At 45.2% G+C, this 27,514-nt stretch overlaps 1 protein-coding gene across 1 annotated transcript in view; it reads left to right on the forward strand.

Moving 5' to 3' along the window:
- Window positions 1-25,975, forward strand: part of Kcnk10 (potassium channel, two pore domain subfamily K, member 10) — a 132,087-nt gene extending 106,112 nt beyond the window's left edge. The window contains 3 exon segments of the mRNA XM_013014619.1: window positions 19,341-19,527; window positions 23,419-23,561; window positions 25,355-25,975. Of these exon segments, the coding sequence (XP_012870073.1) occupies window positions 19,341-19,527; window positions 23,419-23,561; window positions 25,355-25,975 (951 nt within the window).
- The last annotated feature ends 1,539 nt before the right edge of the window (window positions 25,976-27,514 follow it).

Raw genomic sequence — 27,514 nt, forward strand, 5'->3', positions numbered from 1 at the left:
ATGGGAAGGGGAAACAGAGGAGGAGGCTACAATGCTTGATAAGAAATGTACTCATTATCTTGCCCATTTAATTGTAACCTCTCTGTACAGTATTTTCACATTAAAAAATATTTTTTGTTCTGTCCATAGTCAATTTTTCAAAGAAGTCTACTTTTCCTATAAAATAACCTTAGGAGTACTTGGATATTTTATAGCCTGCTTCATTTTTGTTTTAACCCTATTTTTACTGGAGTAAAAGACATGTCATCTCAGCCATTTGTATGTTTAGTTCAAAGGCATTGAGTACAATCCCTTTGTTATGCAACTATCACCATGATCCAACTTGAAAGTCTTGTCTTCCTCTAGTGAATCTATTTACTCAGGAACTTCTATTTCACCATCCTACTTTGTCTCCATTAAGTTGGCTACTCTAGATAGCTCATGAACGGAATCATACAGTGTCTGTCCTTTTGTGTCTGCCTTATTTCACAAAACGGGATGTTGTAGCATGTGTCAAAACTTTCTTTTTAGGACGGAGTGATACTGCACCATATGTATATTAGCACATTTTAGGTACCCTCTTGTGTGTTGCTAGACTTTTGGGTTGTTTCTGACTTTGGAAACAGCTGTGATGTGTAAATGCTCACTTGAGTATTTGTTTCTCATCCTTTGGATGTGTCCCCAGACGTGGAATTGTTGAATCAGATGGTAATTCTAGACGTACCGTTTTCCACAGTTGCTATGCCCTTTTACATTCCTGTCTATGCGGCACACCGCTTCCTGCTTTTCTACTTGCCCATCAACGTGTTTGTCTTGTTCTTCTTTACCTCTGTGAACCACAGACTGCAGCGCGGCTGCCCCTGAAAAGAGTTCTCACAGCCGCCCTTGTGTTATGTTGTGGGCAGAGGGGTGAGGCTGCGTGCTATGCCCTGCTTCCCTCCTGTCCCTGCCCTCACCTCTGGCAGGGTCTCTGGGTCTCTTCCCAGGCCTCCTCCTGCTGCCTCAGCCCTGCCACAGATCTGGTGAGAGGGTGGGTGGTTCAATGCCAGGCCAATCTGGGCATGCATGTTGATGGCACTCAATTTCTACCAGGCTTTCTTTTTTAAATTTCTGACTCTGAGATCCTTCTATTTACCTCATAATGGTCCAGCTCCTCACTGTGGCTGTTCTTACAGATCCCTTCCCAGGTCCATTTAATTGACAGTTGACAAGAAAAGATCTACCGTGTTCTCAACATGATGGGGGTGTGGGGCAACCAGTGAGAGAGAGCCCTTTCTCCCAAGGACAGAGTGGACACGTATGAAGACCAAGTGTCTATAAAGTTGCACAAAACTCTAATAGCAAGGCAGTGTCGTGCAGGCAGGCTCTGAGGCCACGCTGCCTCAGTGGGTAAATCTCCCTCTGACCTCAGGCTGTGTCTATTCCCTAATTTGAAAACTGGGGATAATAAGAGTGCTTGTGCCTTTTGTACTTAGTTGATGCAGGCAAGCGATGTCTGGTGCATCGTGAGTCCTCAGTAGCACACTTCATCTCCTCTCTAGCTCCTTGCTAGCTGTGTGAGCACTCAAGAATTCGACCTTGTGAATTGGACTTCACACGGCACCTGCCTACCTTGTTAAGGGGTTGTGAAGCTCAGCTAAAGCGTATGGGGTCTTGAAACCAAGTGCTGCTGTACTTGTTTGGTCCTGCACCTAGCTATTCAGTGCCAAGTATCCCAGGGGTGTTCAGTAAATACTCTTTAAGTTGATTGGAGAGTGGAGTGACACAAGGCAAGCATCTTACCCCGTTATCTAAGATGTGTGGATAATGTAGCCCTCCTGCCAGAGAAAAAGAACGAGGTGCTTGCTAGTGCTATCCTCTGTCCTTGGCAGTGGGTACTAGGGTTTGGGTATGGCTGGAGAGGTCTAAGGAGCCACAGACAGGGTAGGTGGGGAGAGGAGAATGGATAACCAGCCAGGCTGTGAGACCTAGGCCTGGAACAAAGTTTGACTCATTCACCACTGTGTTAGGAGATAGGAACTGCATTGGCGGTGACTCAGCCAGCCCTTTTCAAAGGCAACAACAACAACAAAAAGAATGCAGATGGCCAGTTGGTAGCCGCTCTGGGGTGCCCAGGAGCATGCCCCTGCCCTTCTGTCATGTCCTCTACGCTGCGCTGTACCTCACTGGCTACCACTGTTCAGACAGAAATTCTACAGAGATTCTAGTTAAGCAAGAAGAGGAGAAATAAACACCACAAAACAAAGCATGAGATTTATTTTTTTTTTTCAGCCACAGGCCCTGCTTGTCTCTCAGCTTGCCTGTGCCGAGACTGGATGGTGAACCTGCAGGCCAGTCTTGTGTTCTCCTGGGGGAGCAAAGTGGTCTGAAAAGATACCAAAGGAAAGCAGAGCTCTTCTCCAAAGACGCCAAGCCCTTTGCCTCTCGGCAAGTGAATCTCAAAGATGGGTTTTGCTGAGCTCATGTGCTTTTCCTCTCATCACTCTCCTGTTACTTCCACCATTTCTCCACGGGGACTGAACAATGTCCCCTTTGCTCATTTTTCCATTCCCATGCAGTAGGGAAATTTTGTTTGTGCTGTACTGGGATTTGAACTCAGGGCCTCATGCTCTTCCTTTTTTTTTTTTTTTACTGAAGGCTGGAGTTCTACACCTCCACTTCCAGCTCTTTGCTGGTTAATTGGAGATAAGAGTCTTTTGAATTTGTCCACCCAAACGTGTTGTGAACTGTAATCATTCTATTTGTACCTCTTGGGTAGCTTGGGTTACAGAGGTTAGCCACCAGTGCTCGGTTGTAGTAAGGGAATTTTACTTTGAGTAGCTTCAACCCATCTTCCTGCGTGGGGAACAGTTGGAATGATAAATACTAAATTATTCTTAGTGATACTGAGCTGTCTACCAATCCACATACATACCATTCCTCCTTACTGCAAACAAATGTCTTGAGGACTCTTTTAATTCTGACGCTGCTTTGTAAATTAGTTCAAATGATTAGAGACAGGAATCTGAAACATGGAGTCAAAAAAGAAAAGGAATTTGTGTGAATCAAAAAAACAGGCTTTTAAGAATAGAGTATAAAAGAGAGATTTAGTGTGATTTTTTAAAAAATGAATTACATTAGGCACTATAACAGAGCTGGTACCAAAACTAACAAGCAAGCAAGCATCAACATTTAAAATGAAATGCATGGTGTATAAATGCCATATGGTGTTCTTGCCGTGCTATTACTGCTTTTTTTTTTTGGCTTTCATCCCTTTCCAGACATGGCTGTTTGCTTCTTGCCTCTGCTACTCTTTATGAAGACATTTCAACTGTCCTTAGCCCTTCCATTCTGCATTTAGATTATGTGTTATTTCTCTCCTACCATCCCTGTGGAGACTGGGCAGGGAGGGAATAATCTCATCCAATCAAATGCCCCCAGTGGTGGCTCCCGGAAGGAGGTGTCATCTGTTTATAGGGCCGTCTGGACACGTCCTCTTCCTCTCTCCCTTGGGACTGTTCTCTGCGTGGGCAATGGGCACAGATTGCTTCCTATCTCATGTATTCATTTTTTTTAAAGAAAAACGAAACAAAACGGATCACACTTTTATGGTATTCATATTTCTAGAAAGATCTTTGCACTTGAATTCTCTCCTAAGAGGAGAAACACATGGGTGGGAAATAAAAACCCCAAACACACTTCAATACTCATCAAAAGAAAGTTTTTCCACAGTGAATTTCTTGTTTCCCCCTTGCTGACGATGCTTGGGCAGAAAGCTCTGCTTTCCCCACGGGAATTCCCAGGGCCTCTGTCTTTGCCCCAAATGCGCCTCCATTTCCATCTCCAGATCCTTGGGCGTAATGGGACGCTTGGCACAATGTCCTCAGCCTGGTCTCAGCACAAATGCCAGCAACTGAAGGCAGCACCCCCAACACCCCATTGCCCCTCTCGGTGCAGGCTAGCGCTCACCTCACTGTAACTGGAGTGGTTGGGACCTGCTGTCCTGGTCAGCCCAAGAGCTAGGTGAGCTCAGGTCTCACCTGCCTGACTGCCACTGTCTATAGTACTGAGCCAGGGCCTGGCGCCTAGAGAGGCTCTCACCCTTAACTAGGGGAGTAAGTTAACGGGACCAGACGCGACCTCACTCTTCTCTATAAAGAACATGACCTTGAAACCGACAGCACAGCGGTGCGCAAATACGCATCAGTGGCGAGGGCGGGAGGAGCTCTTCACCGTTGAAGGGCCGTCGTTTTGAAGAAAAGGTGGCTCATCTTGTAGGGGAGCTGCCCCCTTCACAGATGGAAGGAGACTTCTGCACACTGAACGAGTCCACTTTGTTAAGTACAGTATGTACTTGGCTTTTGCCCGGTGGCTCTTAATTCTATTGTGTGCAATATCCCCTTTTAGAGCAAATGTGTGTTAAGAGTTTTACTTGCTACCTCCAGTTGAATTCCATGGGTAGTGTAGCATACCCAGATAGGTAATTTTGAAAAGCTCAACACTCTTTTCCTAGCTGCCAGAGGAAGCAGAGATGAAAAGAGAATATTTTGTAAGTCTGTCTTAACTCTAGGTGTTTGGCCATGGATTCCTAGAAGAGCTGCTGACACGGCAAATCTTGGGATCAATACGTTGCTTCAAATGCTTTGGTGCTAATTACAAAGCCTGCCTCAGGTGTACTGTGGCAGTGGCTAAGATGCCACGAGCGATTTTCCCTCTACTAAAAATTTGTCCTTGTCACAGTTGATACTGGCCAAGATGCTTGTAAAATTTCTTCTACACTGAAGTGGTGTAAAAAGAACCCTTTCTATGTGGGTATATACATACAATTTTCTTGGCTCAGATAGTTGTAGACATTATTTTTTTTTTTCTCAGTGGGGTTTTCGAAGCTCCCACTGGATGTAGAATAAGTCTGACCTGTGGTACTACCTCTTCTATTAAAGGATGTCTGAACTTTCTTTTCCCACCTGCTACTTGCTAAGAGTTCCTCTCCAGCTGTTAGGACACTACACGCCGCATGACAGAGTCACAAATCCCCCTCTTAGGATGTTTTAATCTAAAATGATGTCAGGAAAAATAACTTCCAGGAATTCTCATGTATCCTGTCTATTCTTGTGTAAATGTCCACAGACAAACTGTTAAGGTACTAAGATGGTCTAGTTCCAGATATTTATTATGTGCATGTATGTGTTCTTCTGCCTATATCACATATATTTAACTACCATTCCATATTATGAATTTCTCAAATTCATTTCTTGCTACATGCATATAGTAGTCTCTTTTCTTGTTTTCCTTCTATGGCTGCACTTGACTTTTCTCTAGATGCTAAAAGAGAGAGGCCATGTGTAAAACAAGGCACTGTGCTGGACACTAAGGTCACACAAAGGAAGACATGCCCCATGTAATAGAGAGACAGATGATAGAAATGTGAGTTCAAGCTGGGTGCCAGTGGCTTCTGCCTGCAATCCTAGCTATTCAGAGGCTGAGATCTGAGGATCATGGTTAGAAGCCAGCCTGGGAAGACAAATCCAAGAGACTGTTATCTCCAGTAAATCAGCCAACAGCTGGGAATGGAGCTGTGGCTCAGCTGGTACACTGCTAGCCAAGAGTGATAAAGCTAAGGAAAAGTATGAGGCCCTGAGTTCAAGCCCTAATGCTGGCACACAAAAAGAACAAACACCAGAATTATGTTTTGAGGACTGAGCAGGAGTTTGGCAAGCATTAAAACAGGGAGAAGATCAGAACAGCCTTCAAGGAGGTACAGCGTTAAGAGAAGACATGGAAGAAACATGTCCTTGTTACTCCATGAAAGAAGTTCATCTGGAATGGCCACCAGCTTCATGCTTCCAACTATGTGACATTTTAGAAAGGTGGCACTTGAGAGAGTAGACAGACCAGGGGAGTCCAGGATTTGTAGGCAGGGGAAGAGCAACTGGTAGATTGCAGAGGATTATTTTTTAGGGCATTGAACATAGCCCATCTAACACAATCAGGGTGGATACATGTGTTTATCTACACCCCTAGAACAGACAACATCAAGAGTGAGCCCTTGCATGCCTGATGGCCTTTTGGGTGACATGTTGTGCCATGCAGATTAGATAGTTGCAGTGAATACCCAAGGACGGTGGGAATGCTCAGAGGAGGGGAGGCTGGGGATGTGTGGGGGAGAGATTTCTGTATTTTCCCCTCCATTTTGCTGCAAATCCCAAAGAACCAGGGGCCCAGAAGCATGGGACGGTGCTGGCCTTGAATCCCCGAGGGCACTCTAGTCCTTGCAGAGAGCAAGCTGCCACTTCTCTGCTACTGGACATAAGAGAGAGGTGACAGCAGGCGCGTGCCCGCGGTGGGGCTTTCCAATGGTGTTGCTCAGGAAGGGCTTGCTGCAGAATGCAGGAAGAGGAAGTGGCCTGGAGAAGCCAACAGAATGTAATTACTGAGCTGGAACGTGACCAGGTCTCTTGGCTTCCACCGCCAACTTTGGTACGTGTTCCTGGGATTGTGACAGTTCAGACAAGACTCATCTGCCTCTTTGTACATAGGGGAAATACACTGCTCTCTGCTCAAGGGGATAGTTGTCACCCATTTCCCAAAGAAAAGCAAAGAACAGGCTCTTTGTAGAGCATTGTATTGTTGGCTCTCGGGGGAACCACTGCCGCGGCTATGGTCAGAAGCATCCTGGTTGGTTGCTCTCTTTTCTATCTCTTTTTCTTATTCCTCTCCCTCCTCCATGCTCTCTCTCCAACATCTCTCCCTTTTCTCTAATTGTAAAAATTACAAGGAGAACACCTGGTAATGGTAGGAATGCAATGAAGAAAATAATAGCCTAGTGTGGTTGTGCATGCTTGCAACCCCAACTTCTCAGGAGGTGGAGAATGGATGGACTGCAGTTCAAGGCCAGTCTGGGTAAAAAGTTAGCAAGACCAACAACCAACAGTGGAAATGGGCCTGTCATTTTAGCTACAGGAGAGGCAGCAGTATGGCAGTCTGAGGCTGGCTCAGGGCAAAAAGCCAAGATCATATCCAGAAACATGCAGTATGAAAATTAAAAAAGTGCTGAGGTGCGTGGCTCAAGTAGTAGAGTGCCAGCCTCAAGCAAAAAAGCTAGGATAGTTCAATATGTGTAAATCAATAGATGTGGTACACCACATAAAACAAAGACAGAAATCATGTGACTGCCTCAATAGATTAAGAAAAGCAAGCCATCTTTGGTTTTGTTTCGTTGCCTTCTTGTCAGGAGTAGACAGGGTTGTACACTATTGGGGGAAAAAGATTCAATATAATATTATTCAATAGAGTGCCTCAAGCATTAGCCAGAGTAATCAGACAAGAGAAAGAAGTAAAAGGAATATAAGTAGGAAAGGAAGAAGTCAAATTATTTGCAGGTAATATGATCCTGTACTTTAGTGGACCCTAAGGGCTACACACACACACACACACACACACACACACACACACACACACACACACACACACTTAAATCTGATGAACACTTTCAACTAAGTAGGAGGGTGTCATATCAACATAATAAAAATCAAAAGTTTTAAAATATATACCACAATGAAAAACAAATCAGGGACACAATCTACCACACAATTGCTTCAAAAACTAAATACCTAGGAGTAAACCTAACAAAGGAGGAGAAAGACTTATACATTGAAATGTATAAAATCTTTAAGAAATTGAGCCTGGTGCTATGTGGCTCATGTCTGTAATTCCAGCAACTTGAGAAACAGACCGAGAAGATTGAATTTTGAGACTAGCCTGAACAAAAAGAGGCTAGTCAGAGCCCAAAGTCAGCAAAATCTCATTTCGATAAACAAGCAAGGCATATTGTCATGCACCGAGCTATTGCCATTGGCATAGGTAGGAGAATTATGGTCTGAGTCTAGCTCCAGGTTTTAAAAAATGACTAGAGATGTCCTAGAGTAGGAATATAGCAAGTGTGAGCACAAACATCAGTGCCTCCAAAGAAATGGAAAGACCTCGCTATGATGACCCAGCAGAACTCACGTGACAATGGTCATACTACTTAGAGCCATCTATTGATTCAGTGCTGTGCCCATCAACATTTGTGTGTCATCCTCTACAGAAAAAGTTAAAAAAAATCAATCCTAGAATGTACACGCAAGCAAACAAAAAACCCCGGATAGCCAAAGAAATGCTGGTCAATATGTGATGCTGGAGGCACCACAATGCCTGACTTCAAGTTATACTACAGAGCCATGGTAACCAAAGCAGCATGGCACAAACATTTGGATCAATGGAATCCAATGGAATTTCAAGGTATGAGCCCAGATAGCTATCGTGACCTGATTTTCAACAAAGGTGCTCCAAACATATATTGTAGAAAAGATAGCCTAGTCTCTTCAACAAATGGTGTTGGGAAAGCTGGATGTACGCAAGTAGATGAGTGAAACTAGATATGCATCTCTCACCCTGTGTAAAAATTAGTTCAGAGTGCATTAAAGATCTACGTTTGAGACTTGACACTTTTGAAACTACCAGAGGAAAAGCCTTAGAGACATAGGCACAGGCCGAGCCTTTCTGAATAGGGTTTCTATTGCTTGGGAAACCGAATCAAATTAAAGTTTCTGCACAGCACAGAAAGCAACGACCAGAATTGAGATAAAACTTACAGAATGGGAGAAGAACTTGTGAGCTCTTCACTTAAACATGAATTAATTTCCAGAATATTCAAATGGCTCCAAAAATTATATACCTAGAGAACAAACAACCCATTAATACATGGGCAAGTGAGCTGAACAGACAGTTCTTAGCAGAAGTAAAATGGTGGATAAAGACATGAAGAAGTATCTACCATCCTTAGCCCAAAGCGCGCTGAGGGTCCATCACCCCTGTGAGCATGGCCGTCATCAAGAAAGCAGACGTCAGCCAGTCCTGGTGAGAATGCAGGAAGAAAGGATGGTGATGATGGGAATAGAAAATAGTGAAACCTCTATGGGAAATCAGTATGGAGGTTCCTCAAAACCTAAACCCAGACCCCACTTATGATCCTGCTGAACCGCTACTGGTCATATATCCAAAAGAAGCACACAACAGAAGTATCTGAACACCCATGTTAATGGTAGTACCGTCCACAGTAGCCAAACTATTGAACAGTCTAGACGCCCATCAACTAACAACTGGCCAAAGAAAATGTAGTATATACACACAATGGAGTATTATTCAGCCATAAAGACTAATGTTGTGTCACCTACCAGAAAATGGATGGAACTGGAAATCATCAGGTTAAGCGAAACAAAGCAGGCTCAGAAAGTCAAATACTGGGCTGGGAAGGTGGCTCAGTGGTAGAGCGCTTGCCTTGCATGCCTGAGGCCCTGGATTCGATTCCTCAGCACCACATAAGCAAAAAGAAAAAAGCCGGAAGTGGCACTGTGGCTCAAGTGGTAGAGTGCTAGCCTTGAGCTGAAGAGCTGAGGGACAGCGCCCAGGCCCAGAGTTCAGGCCCCACGACCAGACCAAAAAAAAAAAAAAAAAAAAAAGAAAGAAAGTCAAATATGGCATGCTCTCTCTCATATGCAGAAGCTAAAAGGATGACACACAGTGTAACTTGGGGAGGGTGGAAGGAGAGGTAAAGGGGCTGGTGGTGAATGCACTCAAGGGACTTCATCCGTGTGCATGTATGAAAACAGAATGAAACTTGTTAAAATTGTTTAAAAAGGGGAAGGAGTGTGAGAAAGAGTAAAAGCCAGTGTGTGTGTGTGGGGTGGGGGTAGGTGTGATTGGGTCAAAGCAAATTGTGTGGATGAATGGTGATGTCACTGTGAAAGCCTTTTGTGCAATGAATAAGCTGATAAAAATTACAGAAGAAGAAACCAAATTGACATCCAAGTCCACCTCTCCTTCTGATCATCCTCCACCTCCGCTCTAACCACCGAGCGAGCTTTCTAGGCAGTGCAGTCAGTCCCTTCCTGATGATGGACGGCCCCTCTACCTCAGCAGATGTGCTACTGCACTGCTGCTTCTGGAGATGAGACCACTGCTGTTCTCCTTAAAGCGCACGGGCTTGGGAGTGACAACAGACCTGCTGTGTGGCGGCCAAGACCAGCTTTGCTTCTTCGAAAGACATCCTCAGATTCATGAATTCTGGCGAGGGATCTTACCCACGGTGCTCGCTCGGTGATAGCTCTGGTTGCTCTGGGAGCCCTGAGGAGAGCTCTGTGTCTAACCCCTTCCTGTCCTCCCTCTGGTCCTCCACACTGGAACTTCTTCCATTCCCCCAGGTGACCCTAGGAAGACCTTCTCTCACCACCATCTTTCCCCTCCATGCGCTCTCTCTCTCTCTCTCTGTCTCTGTCTCTCTCTCTCTCTCCTTCTTCTCTGCCCATCCCCATCCCACATCCCAGTTCTGCCTTGTCCCCTGGGGGGAGGAGAAATTGGTCTACAAGCATGCCTTACACCTCTCTTAGAAACAGTCTTGTGGGGCGGGGCACGGGGTGTAGTCCATGAAAGAAAAGGAGAAACAGGAGGAAATCATTGGATAAGTATTTTAGAATGCCAGGTGCTAGTGGCTCATGCCTGTAAATTCTAACTACTCAGGAGGGCAAAGCGTGAGGATTGTGGTTCAAAGCTAGCCCTGGTAGGAAGTCTGTGAGAGTCTAATTTCCAATTAGCCACCAGAAGATTTCTGGAAGTGGAGCTGTGGCTCAAAGTGGTTGAGCGCTAGCCTTGAGTGGAAAAAGCTCAGAGTCAGTGCCCAGGCTCCGAGTTCAAGCTCCACAACTGACAAACAAACAAATCCAAGATGTAAACCTGTCACACCTGAATCAAAGTGGTGCAAAGTCAGACTTGCACCTTTACGGTTCGGGGAGGTGGGACCTGTGCTGTGTCCTCACAGTAAGAGAGGCCGGCGAGGTGAGGAAATGTCTGCTTTGCGCCAGTCTGGAGAAACGGATCCAGCAGACGGCAGATAAAAGAATGAATGCTCAATATTCTTTAACCTGGCCACGCACTGTAATTGCATTAGCCCGGTAGCATCACAACACACTATTGTGTCTTTGTCTATTAACATTATTAACGTAGACTGCCGGCTGGGCTTTACTGGGATTCATTAATTTCCATTTTCTAATTGTTCCAACATGAGGTAAGCATCAGGTTGGGACTCTTTTTTTTTTTTTTTTGGTTTTTAAGGTATCAGTTTCTAGTCCTCTTGAAAGAACTGTTTAAACAAAAGCCTCTCTCTGAAAAACACTTTGCAGGAACTGTGCAGTCTATAAGAAGAAAATACTACCTGCAGAAAGGCCACCCTAGCTAAGAGGGGGTTACTGCTCAGTAGCTTAGCGTGTGGAGTGGCTGTACAATGCCTGGCTGTACTAAGATGAATACCTGGTTTTTGTTTTAAATATATATAGCTAATTTACAAATTAAATTACAAATTAAAATTAGGGCTGGGCATGGTTAATTGCTACCTGTAATTTCAGCTGTGCAGGAGGTAGAGACGATTGGAAAAGTCATGGTTCAACGCTAGCCAAGGCAAAACATCAGCAAGTCACCACCTCAATGGATAGGCTGAGCATTATGGTGTGCACCTGTAACCCCAGCTTTCCAGGAAGCCCAAGAGGGGGGATCACAGTCTGAGGATGGCCTTTGAGAAAAAGGAGACCTTCTCTGAAAAAAAATGAAGCAAAGAAAGGGTTGGGGACATGGCTCAAGTGGTAGAGCCTCTTGCCTAAGTGCACAGTCCTGAGTTCAAATCCTAGTATTGCCTCCTCCAGAAAGAGAGAGGAAAATGTGCTCTGATCATGGTGTTAACTCTGTGAAAGGATTCTCATGTCATTCAATTCCTCAAAGGAGGAAATGTGGGAACTTCAAAAAAACAGGGACTTGTATTATATGTGTTCCATAATCTAAATAGATTTCTACAGGCTATAAATCAAATCCATTCTAATCAAGTTTAAAAACAAAACAATGAGGAGGAGGATCGTAGATGAGCGAACAGATGAATTATGCATTTGTTTATTTGTCCACAATGTGTGCAGACTTGCAATTGGGACCTTCCTTGAGGCATTTTTGTGCAAACATGGGTGAGAGAGAGAAGAACCTATCAGGATGGTTTGGCTATGAAGCCGTCAATGCAAACTTTGCCAAGACCGAGGACAGCAATGTAAGCCATATGCCAGGCTCACCGGAATCTTCTTGGGCCTTCTTGAAAGGCTGTTTCTCTCCAGCACAAATCTCATTTTCGGGAACATTTACTGCCACGTGGGAATCTTCTAGAGGGAGGTGATGATACGCAAGTAGTTCGGCAGTATTATTAGGCATTCTTGGGGTGCTCTCACTCCGTAGACAGTTTTATGACTCTCTCCTTTAGCTTAGTGAATCTTGGAGAAATTCTAAAGTTAGCCCCGTATCTGACAGAGATAGTTTTTAAAGAATAGAAAAGTCATACTGTCAAAGCCATTCATAGTTTGGGAAATCTCCAAAATATTTTCTCAGTTCTAGATGTTTCTGTTGCATTCCCTCAAGACAGGCTATCTTAGTTTATGATATATTTCTGGCTCACACATAAAGATGTATTATTCCCTTCTTATCTAGCCTTCTTTATTCTTAGTCCAACTTAAAAGCTCATATGTAGTTCTTTCTTCTAATTTATTTCTATTTCTGAAACAATTATGTCTAAACTTAGATGACTAGTCTTATCTCTAGATTTCTAACCCCCCCCAAAGCCACTGTTTTCTGTCTACCTTTTAAACTGAGAAAGCTTTTTTTCAAGTGTGCGCTTAATATTCTGAGAGACTATTTTTTCTTGCCTATTGTTTTCATTTTCTTTTAATGTACAATCTTATAAAATTTCTTGAAGCTAATATCATCATTCTTTGTAACTTCATGTGGACAAGCACCCATATCTGCTTACATTAAAAAGCATTTGTCATGTTCCTCATCCATTAGAATGATATTGTACCATTTGTACAGAAATGGAAAGACCTAGAAAAAATTGTTAAGGCAGGCAGGCCTAGGGAGACAAGGGATCTATGTTTTACAGGTGCAATCTAGATTTAGAGTATAAACTTGTAAGTAAATATGTTGAGTGGCATGCAAGTGTATACAAATATATTAACCGAAATATGGTAGAGTCGAGAGAGAACTCAAATAATACAATTCCTTAGAAAGGCAAAGTCGAAGTTCAGCAAAATGAAACACTAGGAAGCAGACACTGGAAAGGGGTGGAGTCAAGGGAAAAACAGGGGACAAAGGGAAGAGGTGAAGGGGGTGGGAATGCAGGCAAGAATCCAATGTAGTTGCTACAAAATTAAGAAGAGGGAGGGAAGGAGTGGGTAGAGAGAGATGGGGGGGATATTGAAAGGGGTGACATTGATCAAGATATATTGTATTCATAAACTGCTTTGCTAAATGGTTCTCCCTTTGGACAACTAAAGATGATCTTCTCAAAAGTCTTTTTTAAAAAAGCATTTATCTAAGAAGGAGGGGAGGAAGGAAGAGTTTTTATCACCCAATCTCTACCTAAGCATATTTTTAAAGTATTGACCTGAATCTGGTTGCAATCAGACTTCCTTCAAATCTTCTAACAGGCAAGATAAAAAAAAAATAGACCACAGATCTCTCCCACTTGGATCCTGTGAACAGTCACAGGGCTAAGAGATGGCCAGGAAGGACAAAAACTTTGATCTTGCTTTATGCAAGCCCAGACTCAGAGCCTCAACCCTGAAGACCTGTGCATCTAGACCTCAGCCTTCCTTAAGGGCTTTCTTATCTCCTTGCCTCCTGTTTAGTTGAATGCCCGTGACAAGCAGACCTGCTGTAATCTCGCCCTGGCTTTTCTGCTTTTTGACTTCTTGGTGAACATCCACATTCTAAAGAAGGGAAGTCACCTCCCCTTTAGCAGAACTTACTGTACAGCAGATGGTCTGACTCCTTTTTTTTTTTTTTTGCCTGCATAGCAGAATAATACAAGCTCTTTCTCAGAAACTTTGCATGCTGAGCCCCACAGAGCACTGAATTGGCTAGTCTGTTATAGGATACAGAGTGACTCAGAGCCGCAGGCTGGCTATCATTCTTGATTTTGATAGAGATCCATTTGTGTATTCAGCTTTGGAGTAGGATGTTTTCAGTAGTCTCCATGGAGATTTTTACTACCCTGTGCTCACTAATATGTGCTTTCAATGTCTCCAACCATGGAGATGAGAGGCGATCACGTTTAAAGAGAGTGGTTGGTGCTTTGTGGCTATCTGTGGTGGTGTTGAAACTATTAGCTACAAGTGGGTATTTTAGGAGAAATTTTTACAGAAAGTGTATGTAAGAAATATGTGTAGGAAAATAGAGCCGGTGGTTCTCTGAGACAGTTCTTATTATCTTTCCATTTTGAGAAATTACCCTCAGTTCAATTGCATTACCATGGTGACATGTTTGCATTTCAACAAAACCAAAGGAAACCATAAACTAGAGAACCTGGCATTTTCTAGCTCCTACTCCTAGGGTTTTTATTGTAGTCTCTCTGAGTAAAATCTCCAATGTCCTGCTTTACACAAATTACACCCCAAATATTTCTCAGACCGACAAAAATCTGAATCATTAATATCAGAGTTCTATGTAACCACCTACCGACGAGAGGGTTGGGTTTTAGAAAAAGGCAAAAAGTAAGAACAGAAATATATGTGCTCTCTAAGGTAACACTGTGGAAATAAATACAAACAGGCAGGAGATAATGCCCAGTGATAACTAGGCAGGTGGCTGGACCCTTTGAGGGCTTCAAATAAACCCACCTGGTCGGTGATCCACGCTTCTCCCTCAGCGGGGAGCTATTGGCTGATTCTCTCCTTCTGTTTATGAAGCTGGTTTGGTCCTTGGTATAATTGTACATGCAGTTTGGACATGGAGTTTGAGTCCTTCGATAACTTCTTCAGTCCGCACCAGCCAAACGCAAGAGAGTTTCTTGTATGAGTCTTTGGATACGAGTGTGAATGACCCACCATCTGTTCTAACCAATCAACAAAGGGGCAAGCAAGAATAGGTCACAAACATAGAACCATCTTACATTGCTTCAGTCTCCCAATACCACAGAGGACCATTTCCCCCTAGATCATGATTTTGTCAGCCTCAGGGCCCACAGGCTCTGTGTTCCAATGGTCTTGGCTCACATAGCCGCCTGCTGCCTGCTCTGCTTGCTGGTACCTCAACGGGATTGTCTTGTCTAGCAACCTCGTTGTGGAGGCAAGAGTAGCTGCCTTGCCACGTGGAGTTGGGGTGTGTGGGGAGTGGAGGAGGCAGGGAGAATTGGGGACCCTCCCCCCTCTGCAGCTGCTTCCTCAGCTGCAATTCTTCACAGACATCTGTAATTCTTCACAGTTTTGGAAAAATGATGAAAAATGAAGAAATGAGGGGCAAAAAAAAAAAAACGCTTCCACAATTGTGAGCTGAGAGCCTAATTTGGATTTGGCACAGAGAGTGGAGAATGAGGGACCCCCATCCCCCATTAAGAATGAAGCAAATTAAATGAGCTAATGTAACCAGGAAGAGACAAACACCAGCGACATCCTGAAACAAAACAGATTTTCTTAAGCCAGAAATGAAGGGGGGGGGGGACATTGCCTTAGCTGGAAAGAGAACACATGCAGGACCGCCCACGCGTAAGCAAAGATACATGAACAAGGGCTGCTGGCCGGCGCCCTGGCTCACGCCTGGCATCCTGGCTACTCACAGCTGTCATCCTCGCTACTCAGGAGGCTGAGATCTGAGGATCGTGGTTCAGATCCAGCCGGGGCAGGAGAGTTCGTGAGACTCTCATCTCCAATGAACCACCAGAAAACCGGAAGTGGCGCTGTGGCTCAAGTGGTAAAGCGCTAGCCTTGAGCTGAAGATGATGGACATGTCCAAGGTCAGGGTTCAAGCCCCACAACTGACCAAAAAAAAAAGGCTGCTCACCGTGATTGAACACTTACTAGACACTGTGCTAAGTGTTCATACGCATTCTTCCGAATAACTCTACACGGTTGATTCTCTTATCTCCAGAAGAAACTGAGGTACCGAGGGGCTGCATGAGACCACCCAGCTCACTAGCGTGAGGATGGGCTGTGTCTTGGGCAGTCGGCCCCTGGTCTCTGCTCTTAGAACACTTGTTTCATGGTTGGAGAGAAAGTTGCAAGAGCAAACAGGGACAGGGGCCTGCAGATCCATCACCACTTTGCACATGTGGTAGTTTGGAGTCTGGGTTTATTCCCTGGTGCAAGCTACAGTTTAAAATGTTGATCAGAGGCAACTGTTTGTTTTTGTCTTTATGTAGAAAACAGCAAATAACTAGGTTCCAGAATCACAGGAATTACTAAAATGTTATACTTACATCTCCTTTCCTTTTATAACCAAACATGAGTATATGCATATTTTCATATACCTACATACACACACACGCGCGCGCGCACGCGCGCGCACACACACACACACACACACACACGCCAAATACTTACTTCTTACACTCCTAAAATAACTCCTCTTCCCAAGTCATTAAATGCCACAAGCATTTTGTGAGGGTCTTGGGGGTCTGGGAAGGGCAGCGATAGGAGAAATGTTTGCCTGACTGAGAAACTCTCCAGAAAACTGTGTCATGAAGACACTGCTGCCCGGCCTCTGATCCGTGATGCCTTCTCTTCTACCAAACTAACCCATTGCCTGCCCTTCACCTCCCCTCTGCCCATCTCGGGTAACTTGGGCACATCTCCAACTTCCTGTATGTTCCCGAAGCCTGCCTTCACCAATCTTCCAACCTCCATCTCAACTAGACTGCAATCACACTCACATCCTCATTTGTGGCTGATGTAGCTTGTAGAACATTTAGCTTGCTTCAATTTCATTATGTGTTTGAGGAGGACTCTTTATGGAGGGAGGCGGGAGATGATGTTCCTATTGCCAGCAACTGGATTAACTGAAAAGATCCAAAGCCAAATTTCCATTTGGGCTCTGAGCCTGTCATGCGTAGCTACAAACCAAACGAGGCTCAGAAGTTCTTGGATTCTCAAGAGGGGCTTAGCTACTTCACATCATCCTCTTCCACTTCCCAACTTGGAAACTGACGAATAGGTCAAAACATTCCGTAGAGTGTTCAGGCAATTCCTCTTATCACAATACCTTTGTGTATGGGGGAAGAAGAAATAGTATTTTTATATGCAGTTTCAATAATACAAATCAACGATACATTCCCCTCCCCTATGGCTTTTCCTAGGAGGGAATGACTTAAGAGTGCAGATCAAATTGTTTTCCTCCTTCTCACTTTATATCCTGAGCGCCTTTCAAAGGAGTCAGGGCAGTGACTCTTTTTTTTTGTTAATTTTATAACTTTTTTTTTAAAGGTTGTTTATTCTCAGCCTTCCTTTCTAAAAAGGACACGGGCATAGATGATTCTTCAATGAGAGTGAATCTGGTTGTCTTCTGTTGAGGGAAGCAGAGTGCAGTGGTTTTCTTTGAGCTGGTGAATAGTTGAATAAGCTGAAAAGCTGTTTTCAGCAATTAAACACCGGACTGAGAGTTAATTACAGCAGAATCCTGATCTCAGCCATGCCCCTAATTAGCAACCTCATTTTATGATGGTCCCTCGGTTTCTGTTTTGCATCCGTACGATGAAGTACATGAATGTAAAGGCCTCTGTGCTCTGAAATTGTCTTTTGACTCAAGGCGACAAGTAGGAAGCTGACAGCATGGTATAGAGCTCCTCTACTGGGCGCCCCAGAGCAGCCCACTTTTCTTTTTTATTGACAAATTTTTATGTTTTTTTTCTCCTTTTTTAAATTTTAGTTTGTTTTCTTATCCGTATATAGTTGTTCAAAGGGGTTTCAATTCAGCATAGCAGTTTATGGGTACAAGGCAGCGTCCGGATCAATGTCACCCCTTACATTATCTCCCCCATTTCTTCCCACCTCACCCTTCCCCCTCCATCGTCCCATTTTCACTTATGTCCATTGAATATTATGACTGTATTCACCCGCCATTCCTCTCTCCATTTGTCTGGCCCTGGCTTTCCGTGAGTCCCATAATACGCATTCCAGCTCCCTGGCGTTCATCTTGTTAAACCGTAAGTTAGTTGTTCAAAGGAGTTCCACCATTGAGCCCACCCCACCATATACCATACTTTAACTTTTTGTATATATACATATATCTACATATACATATGAGCCTGTATCTGTGTACAACATAACACTTCCATGTAGGAGAGAAGACATAGATCCTTTGACTCTCTGAGCCCGAGTTACAATTTTTAACTGCCTCTCCATTTCCCCAGCAAATGACACTTTTGCCCAAATCCATCTAGGTAGTAGTATAGCCAGGCTATGTACTCAGGTGTACATAATACAAAAATACATTTCATGAATCTATGCCAGTACATGGTACCAGAGGCCCCAGATGCAAATCTCCAGCACCAGGCCTGTGGGCCTGGCGAGCACGTGGATTATTCTGCTTAGAAACAATGCAACGTTGTCTTACCAGTAGCCTTACCAGAGATGCCCCATCCACCCCCCTTACTCCACCAGCACAGTTCCTTTGCCCCCGAATCAATCCAAGTCCACTGTTCACTCCCTTAGAAGCTGGCAGTAGATAAAGCTCCCGCCTGCCCCTTTAGGCGGTGATCCTGTCCTTTCTGACTTCTCTCCTCTTAGGTGGGTAATACAGCCAGCAGATCTGATCATCAAAGCCCCCTGTGGGTTTTGAGACAAATGTGTGTCATAAATAGACAACCTCTACCAGGGGGCGGTGGGGGTGGAGACACACACCAGTACTGGGCTACAGTCTGTCACCAGTGAGGCTGGGCTCGCTCTGTTTGAATTTCACTTTGGTCTGCTGACGTTTCCTCCACAGAACATGGCAATATGCATACTACTTCCTACAGCCAATCAGATCATTGCTTCCTCACTCCATTTTTTTTTTTTTTGGCGAGACTGAAACTAGGTTCAACTCTATTACCCTAGGTTTAGAAAGAGTCCAAAAGTCCTTAGAGATTCCCCCTAACGGAGAGTTAGTAACACATGGATATTTAAAGCAAGCCCTTCTTAGGAAATAATGACGTTTGTATTCATGAGAAAGTTAGAACTAGTATTTGGTTCTAACTCATAAAACCGAGAGAGAGAGAGAGAGAGAGAGAGAGAGAGATTTGAGGCATACACGAAGCAGTGTTTCTTGACCTGGTGTCCATGAATAGGCTTCAACTACTGAGGCCTGAGATCTTCCTAGTCCATCTAGAAACTTCTATAGGTGCATTTCCCTAGGAAAGAGGCTGCAATCTTCTCCAGTTTTTTTTGCCCCAGGCAACGACTGATTGGAGAAAGGTTCAAAGCCAGTGACATGACTTCCTTTATTTTCTCTACATCTGAAGCCAGGAGACAGCACTGACTTGCCTGTCCGCCTTTCTTCTTTGCTCTTCCTAGAAAAAGCAAGTGAGCCAGACCAAGATCCGGGTCATCTCAACCATCCTGTTCATCCTGGCGGGCTGCATCGTGTTTGTGACGATTCCTGCGGTCATTTTTAAGTACATCGAGGGATGGACGGCCTTGGAGTCCATTTATTTTGTGGTAGTCACTCTGACCACTGTGGGGTTTGGTGATTTTGTGGCAGGTAAGCATCCTGGGCATTTCATGGTGGGGGTGGGGGTGTCACTGGGGGGGAGGGGTCATCTGTGGGTTGTGTGTTCCAAAATCAAGATAACTGATGTTTGTAGGAAATTTCCGCAAGTGAAAAATGGCTCATTGCTATGGCCACTGTGCACCGGCTCATTTCAAACCCCGAATGTTGCGTGATGTAAAACAGCAGCAGGGCATCCCCGCCCCCACTGCCATGAAAAGAAAGCTGGCTCCACCCCCCCCCCCTCCTCAGGATGCCTTATCATTGCCTGAATTAATACCAGGGTGGAATGAATGTCTCATTGAGTCCTAGACTGGTTCCTTATCAGTGGACAAAAGCTGTTATTCTAGCTTTTGTGTTTGAATTTGCAAAAGGCAAATAAGATGCTCAGGAGAGGTTAATGTGAAAGTTGGCCTGCGGTGGCCTGCCGAGGGGAAGCTCCCTGATGCCAGGCTGAGCACCGTTGACCCGCAGTCCTGGTCCCTGATGCCAGGCTGAGCGCCGTTGACCCGCAGTCCGGGTCTGGGGTTTGCCTGCTGGCAGGAGTTAGGCCTTGTGGTGGCTCCGGGGAGGATGTGATGGAATGGAGTCTGCGGGAATGTATAGACAAACACCCATCCTCACGATTTTCTTTGGGTTTCTCAAGGGACAAGGAGGTTGAAAATAAATGGCAGTTGGCTTCATTCATGAACCAATTTCCCAAAGTATGGCAGAAAGGCAGGAATAAAAGGCCATCCTAATTCTTCCCTATAGTGATAGTGTATGTGTTCTAATAATTGCTCATCTTCTACATTAAGAAATGGGCACTTTGACCAAATGATTCTATCATAAAGTTGAGATGTTTCGCTCGTGTGTGTGTGTGTGTGTGTGTGTGTGTGTGTGTGTGTGTGCATGCACGCGCGTGCACGCGCCTCTGTGGGGACAGTGTGTGTAAGGAGAGGGATCTCCCTGGTCTTTAGGAAATCTGGTAAAAGTAGAAAATTCTGGAAGGAATGTTAGAAGATTACCAACAGGTGCGTGTGTGTTTCCATGCTAATTCTGTAACAAGATAGTGGTTTGGTAATTATTCCCCCTGGGCAGAAGCTTAGAGCTGACTGTAAAGAAATAGTCGGGAGGTTTTACCCCCTCTTTGCCTTCTGTGGACAAATGACAAAGAATTTCCGGGTCAAAGCGATTAAAAATGGCTTACAGCTGGGTGTGGTGATGCCACTCTGCACAGTCTTAGGAAGCAGAGGCAGGACAATGCCACATTTCAGGCTAGCTTAATAGCCTGGGCTACATAGAAAGAACTTGTCTCAAAAAAAATGAAAATAAATGAAAGCTTCCTGGAGAGCTAGAGCCTGGGACCCTGCCAGTATTTCCTTGTGCGTAATGCTCAGCCATTGCCATCGGAGCAGAGACCGCACGCACTGAAGACAAGCCAGAGGAGCTGAGAGAAGTTATATGAACAACTGTAGGAGTTGTTAAGTTTAATTCCTGAGCATCATCCATAGCCTGTCCCTACGAAAACTTTATCAAGATTCCAATCTGATTAAATACAGGTAAGCTAGAGGGAGTTTAGAACCATTTCATCCTAAGATACTGAAATCTCTTAGAGAGAAAATGGCGGTTTATTTCTTTACATCATCTACGAACACCCTCTTGTATAACTCAGGTCACCGGTAGATTATGTGTAAGGCCTAATGTAAATTCCTTGAAAAGAGTTGTTTCTTACCCTATTTTTAAGGGAACAATGAAAATAAAAGTCTGTACATGTTAATATAGATGCAGTATTTTTTTTTCTCTCGAATCTTTTTTGATACCTTCAGTCGAGCCCACCAACAGTCCTGTAAGAGTGGAAAAGAAGGTTGTCTGGCCATTAAAACAAGATACATGGCCAAGAGTTGATGGTCTTTGTCATCTGACTTGGCATCGACTTCTGGTAGAAATGTAATTGGGGTATCAGTCATATAGAGTTGGTTGCACATTTGTTTTGCAGCTGACCCCTTTTGAGGTCAGTCTAACAACACTGCAGCCTTTGCAACTCTGATTAGAAGCATTCACCATTTCCATTTCCCGCCTAGCCTGTGATTAAAAACAAAATAAAAAAATAAATTCAAACGGCTGTCGACTGGATTGTTCACTAGTGCCCTCTGGTGGCAGCCCTGGTTAGGTGCTAGTGACTTGCAAAGGTAAATAATTACTTAATCCAAACAATTCTACACAGAGGGAGCTTTCTATCCTTGTACAGAAACAAAACAGACCTCAACAAACAAACAAACAAACAAAAAGACAAGTGAAAGTCACAGGAATTCAAATTATATTCTGGAGAAAGCTTTGGGAGAACGTTGCCTACAGAGAAAACAGAAACCAAAACCAAAACAGAGGCAGCTAAACCAAACCATAGTCCTGTACCTCTGTGGGGTTGTATTTTCACTTTCAGAAGTGGCAGCAGCTGTGAAGACCTCAAGTGTTGTGTTGCAAAGTGGGCATGGGTGCGTTGAGAAGAGCCACAGGTCCCAGTGTCTGTCCAGGTGGCTTTTCAAGCCACCACAGATGTGGTCAAAGCTCGGTTGCGCTTCAGTGGTGCCAGTTGTGGTGATAGCTGTGACCCTGTGGGAAAGTCTCGCCATCCGTCTTCCTTCATTACTGTCATTGCCTAATATTGGTTCTCTTAGAAATGGCCCTGCCTGCTCCACGGGGCAGGCGTGTCTCACAGAGTGGGGACAGGGCTAGTCTGTTATGTCACCAAGTTCCTTCTCTTCTGGAGTGAGGGCTGGGCTTGGTGCCTGTCAATTTTGCCTAGCTGCCCTCTGTAGTGTTTCTATGAAGGCTTCAATAAATAGGCTGATTACTCAGAATGATCAACTAGTGTTTTCAGTGGAACAGCTAGTCAATACCCGTAGGCAACTGACCAATTTGTTTTGATGGATTTTTTAAAGGTAACCCTTTTTAAAAATATATAATCTAAAGAGATTGGAATAGTTGTTCCCCCCCCCAGATCCCTTTATAATCTAGTTTACCGTGATTCTAATTATATGGCCTAATTAACCCTTTGGATTTGCCAGGTGTAGACATCACCCCTCATCAGCATGAAATCACTATTTCACGGCTCAAAGTCTCAGTCATGCCATTATGCCTGAATTTACTATTGTGCACCCAACCAAGAAATTTTGGTAACTAAGTGTGACCTTAAAATTGGTCTCAAGAGCTCCAAACCATTTGGGAGGATTTAGAAATATTTGCTTCTTTAGCCAAATAAATGTACAAAGTTTAAGAGCAAAAACAATGGCGGCTGAGCCTGACCTGAGGTGTATCAGTGGAGTCCTTTATCATTGATGCTCAGGTTGAGAGGGGCCAAGAGGGCCTCTGATAATTGTACTCTTACAGGCATTCGAGTTAGTGGTCAAGAACCAGGGAAGGGAATCACGGGCCTGGCTCCTGCAGGAAAGGGGCACATCTTTCTCCTGCTGCCCCAACCCTCACTATATCTTATATTACTCTGCAAGTCTGATGATGGCTGAGTGTTAGGATAATGAAGTAACATCTGCGTTGCATGGATGGACCGGCACATGTTTGCTCTGTTAAGAACACTTGCAAGGCCATCTAAAAACAACCTGTGGGGCCAAGATGCTAGTGGCTCACATTTGTGATCCAAGCCACTCAGGAGGCTGAGATTTGAGGATCGTGGGGGCCAAGCTGGCACAGGCAGAAAAGTCCATGAGACTCTATCTCAAATTAACCAGGAAAAGGCTTGAAGTGAAGCTGCTACTCACGTGGTTAGAGCAGCAACCAGCCTTGAGCAAGATAGCTAAGGGACTGTACCCAGGCCCTGAGTTCAAGACCCAGCACTGTAACACACATGTTCCCCTCCTCCCCCGCCCAATAATGTTTGGTTGTTTTTAGGGGGAAATGCTGGCATTAATTACCGGGAGTGGTACAAGCCCCTGGTGTGGTTCTGGATCCTTGTTGGCCTGGCCTACTTCGCCGCTGTTCTCAGTATGATCGGAGACTGGCTACGGGTGCTCTCCAAAAAGACAAAAGAAGAGGTAGGACTTTTTCCAAACTCCCTAACTTGCGACTTTGACTCGTGTGAAGTATTGCCTGTCTATTCTCTGGTCAGGCATGTTTCTGACTCCATGCAAAAAATGGTGCTTATTTTAAAGCTTCTTCCCCACCCACCCCCACCCTCCGGCCCCTTCAATCCTGACCTCAAGCCAAGAAGCCAAGTGGAGTGGAATGGACATTTTTGTTCTCTGGAATCTTTTTTGGGGGGTGGGGAGGGGGAGGTGAGAAAAATATGGTTATTTACTTCCTAACCCTCACACCCTAGGCAGACTAGGAAACAAAAACTGATTTTCTTTTTAAAATAAATGAAATTAAAACAAATAGCAAGTGAAGACAGACTGTGCAAATACCTGGGTGGTCTAGAAGACTCCAGGCACACATCCCAGGGCAAGCTGGCTGGTCTTCCAAGGTCCAGAAGTCTGCCTGGGGCTGCAGCAGAATACCAGGCTCTTTGCTTAATAGGAGAGCAAAGTCTTGAAATAGTAGCCAGCCATGGGGACAGGGGCTCTGGGGGGGGGCCCTTGCACCATGTCCTCCACACGTCCCTCCCGCCCTCCCCCCTGCGAGACCCATGCATTCCTGTTGCCAAGGAAGCCTGGTCTTTACCCCTCACACAAGCATCCACACAAAGTTGAGAAAGGAAGACCTGGAAGGGGAAGATGGATTTTGTGACTTAGAAGACCCACAGGTGCTTCTTCTAGCGAGAGAGGAAAAGGAGGAGCCAAATAAAAGGAAGTGAGAGAAGAAAACCCCAAGAGAGCAAGCGTAGGGCAGGAGGCTTTAAGGACAGCTCTGCATTTCTGTCCACATAAAGGGCCCCAGGACAGGCGCCGTGTCCGGCCCCTTCCCTGGGCCCCTGTGTTGGGTTTCCTGGCGGGCCTCTGCCATGCCAGTGCTATTTCCACTCTGCTTCTCTAAATGGCCAGTGGGCCTGCCGAAGAAGATCGGCGATGACAAGGGTGAAAGGAACAACGTAAAATACGGACTTTTTGTCAGTCCCCAAATCGGGAGTCCCTCGTCTCCACCGGGGAGCATGGGATGTGTACTGACTGTCCTGTTGAATAAAAGCCAAGATATTGAGTGCACCTCCTTCCTCAGGCTTAAATAGTTTGATTTTGAAGAAGATACGTTGCAGGGGGGTGAGGGGTGGGGGAGCACTTTGGCCAAATAGACCCTTCCTTTCCTGCACCCTGACCAAAGGTGCCAGTGAAGAGCCTTCAATCGGGACAGCCCCCTAGCCCGCAGCTACAGCATAAGGCAGCCTGCTTCAGTTTGCCCAGCTCCTGGGGTTTCAGCATGGCACAGGATTTATGTTTCCTCTAAAATGGAAACACCCTCAGTAAGTTGGGGCAGGTTGGTCATGCTCCCCATATGGATTCGCTAAACACCTGTTCGGGGCTCAGGACTGAGTGAACTGTGTTTCCTTTCCTTTCCTAACAGTCAAAACCCCCCATGAGCTAGATGGGATGAGCACCGTTTCTGGGTCAAGGCAACCAGAATCCCAGGGACGGATCTCTCCTCCAAAGCACCACCCACCTTTCCTTCAGCCGCCATCTGCCTGGCTCAGGCATCTCTTGGGTGACCCTCCATCCACGTTGGTCCTGCTGGGCATTTACTTGGGTGTCAGGAAGCCCCGGGGTTAGAAGTCGTGTGGTGCACCCTTCCCTGGGACATCTTTTCCCCCCAAAGGACCCCTTCCCCGTGGGGACACCCAAAGGATGCTGGGGAGGAATTTCTCAGTGTTGTTGTTGTTGCTCTTCCTTCTCTTGGCCAGGTTGGTGAGATCAAGGCCCACGCCGCAGAGTGGAAGGCCAACGTGACAGCCGAGTTCCGAGAGACCAGGCGGCGGCTCAGCGTGGAGATCCATGACAAGCTGCAGCGGGCGGCCACCATCCGCAGCATGGAGCGCCGGCGCCTGGGCCTGGACCAGAGGGCCCACTCACTCGACATGCTGTCCCCGGAGAAGCGCTCCGTCTTTGCTGCCCTGGACACAGGCCGCTTCAAGGCCTCCTCCCAAGAGAGCATCAACAACCGGCCCAACAACCTGCGCCTTAAGGGGTCTGAGCAGCTCAACAAACACGGGCAAGGCGCCTCTGAAGACAACATCATCAACAAGTTCGGGTCCACCTCTAAACTCACCAAGAGGAAAAACAAAGACCTCAAAAAGACCTTGCCCGAGGACGTCCAGAAAATCTACAAGACCTTCCGCAATTACTCACTAGATGAAGAGAAGAAAGAGGAAGAGACGGAAAAAATGTGTAACTCAGACAACTCCAGCACGGCCATGCTGACAGAGTCCATCCAGCAGTACGCCGAGCTGGAGAACGGGATGATCCCCACAGACACCAAAGACCAGGAGCTCGAGGACAACGCGTTACTTGAAGACAGAAACTAAATGTGACAGACGCTGGGGACTACGTGTTGTGCGGTCTTTTTCGTTCCCTCTTTCGTTCTTTTTAAAATATTCACACTAAGACACGTGCCTTAAACAGACTTCTTGTTAGTCCAAAATTACATAGCATTGAAGAATCTATTTCACTGTGCCATAAACAACTGAGAGATTGCTCTGCCAAAATGAATCAAGGACAAGAACTTCATTTTCAGATAGCGGCGATGGGACACATGGGAGAGGAAGGGGTCACATACATAGCAGGTTAGGGCAGGACACGTGGAGGGCCTTCCCGGAGTGATGCTGACTTGAAATGGCATGCAGACAAAGAGCAGCTCTTCCTTAGAACAGGCGTGTGTGTGTGTGTGTGTGTGTGTGTGTGTGTGTGTGCGCGCACGTTTAAATGGAAGTCTCATTTTCTGAACCTACTGTTGGTGATAAGTCACACACAGCAGGGGTGGGGCCTGTTTGCAGGTGAACTGGTAAACTGTGGGTTAGGGCTAACACAATGGTATATATGTTGTGAGCTTGACCATTGATACCAATCTTTCAGCGCATAAACTCTTAGAGAGCTCCAGATGAATGCTTATGGGGCCCAGTGGGACCTGGGATTTTTATTGGAAGCAGACCAGAGCACACGTACTAAAAGGTGCAATCGCTTTTCTCATTACAAAACACATACACACACACACACACACACACACACACACACACAAAATAATCACAGACACATCGTACTGTGGATCTCACTGATCTTTCTGGGCTTGGTGACCCAAGTGAACGTGCCACCCTTGGGTAAAGACTCATCCTCAGCTGCTGCCTGGTAAAAGGCAAGTCACGCATTTTTGTTTTTCTTTTTTTCTTTTCCCTCAGTGGGTGTGAAGGTGAAAAATAAACTGAATTTTTTGAAACATCCATGTTCACTTTTCTACCGGAGCTTTGCTTTTCCCATTTTTGTTTTGATAGGGGGGAGGAAAAAAAACAACAACAACCAACCACCAAAACCATTTCCTTGCAGGATGCCAGTGGCTGGCTGTTCTGTCTAGCTGAGGCTAATTTTATATATACGTATAAATAGACATCCTGCAGTACTGAGGCAGTGAAGAGGACTACAGCATCTTTCCATCTCAGGGCTTTTTGTCCCTTTGGGTGTCTGAGGGTAGACATAGTTATGAGACCCAAACTTGCTTTTCTCACACAAGAAGACTTTCCCTTATCCATCCCCCAAATAGCAGGGTTGAAATACTCTAATTGCTTGTAGCTTAAGTGCCATTAATGCCATTCAAAACAGTAATACCGACAAAAAGGTCTCCAAAAGCTTTGATTGTATTTTTACGTTGGGCTGTACTCCTGTATTCCTACAGTGACACTTCTTCGCCTTGTCTCTTCGGTTTGCTCCTGTCTTTCACTAAGGCTTGGACTTGATTTGCTCAAGGCAATGTCTGGTAACTAATGAGGAGGATTGCTCTTGAGGCTGGACCATTCAGTGAGGGAAAGTGGGAGGGATGGGGTAGTCATCAGTCCTGGGAAACAATTCATACGAGG

Source organism: Dipodomys ordii, unplaced genomic scaffold (genome assembly GCF_000151885.1).
Source record: "Dipodomys ordii isolate 6190 unplaced genomic scaffold, Dord_2.0 Scaffold2, whole genome shotgun sequence".
NCBI lineage: Eukaryota > Metazoa > Chordata > Mammalia > Rodentia > Heteromyidae > Dipodomys > Dipodomys ordii.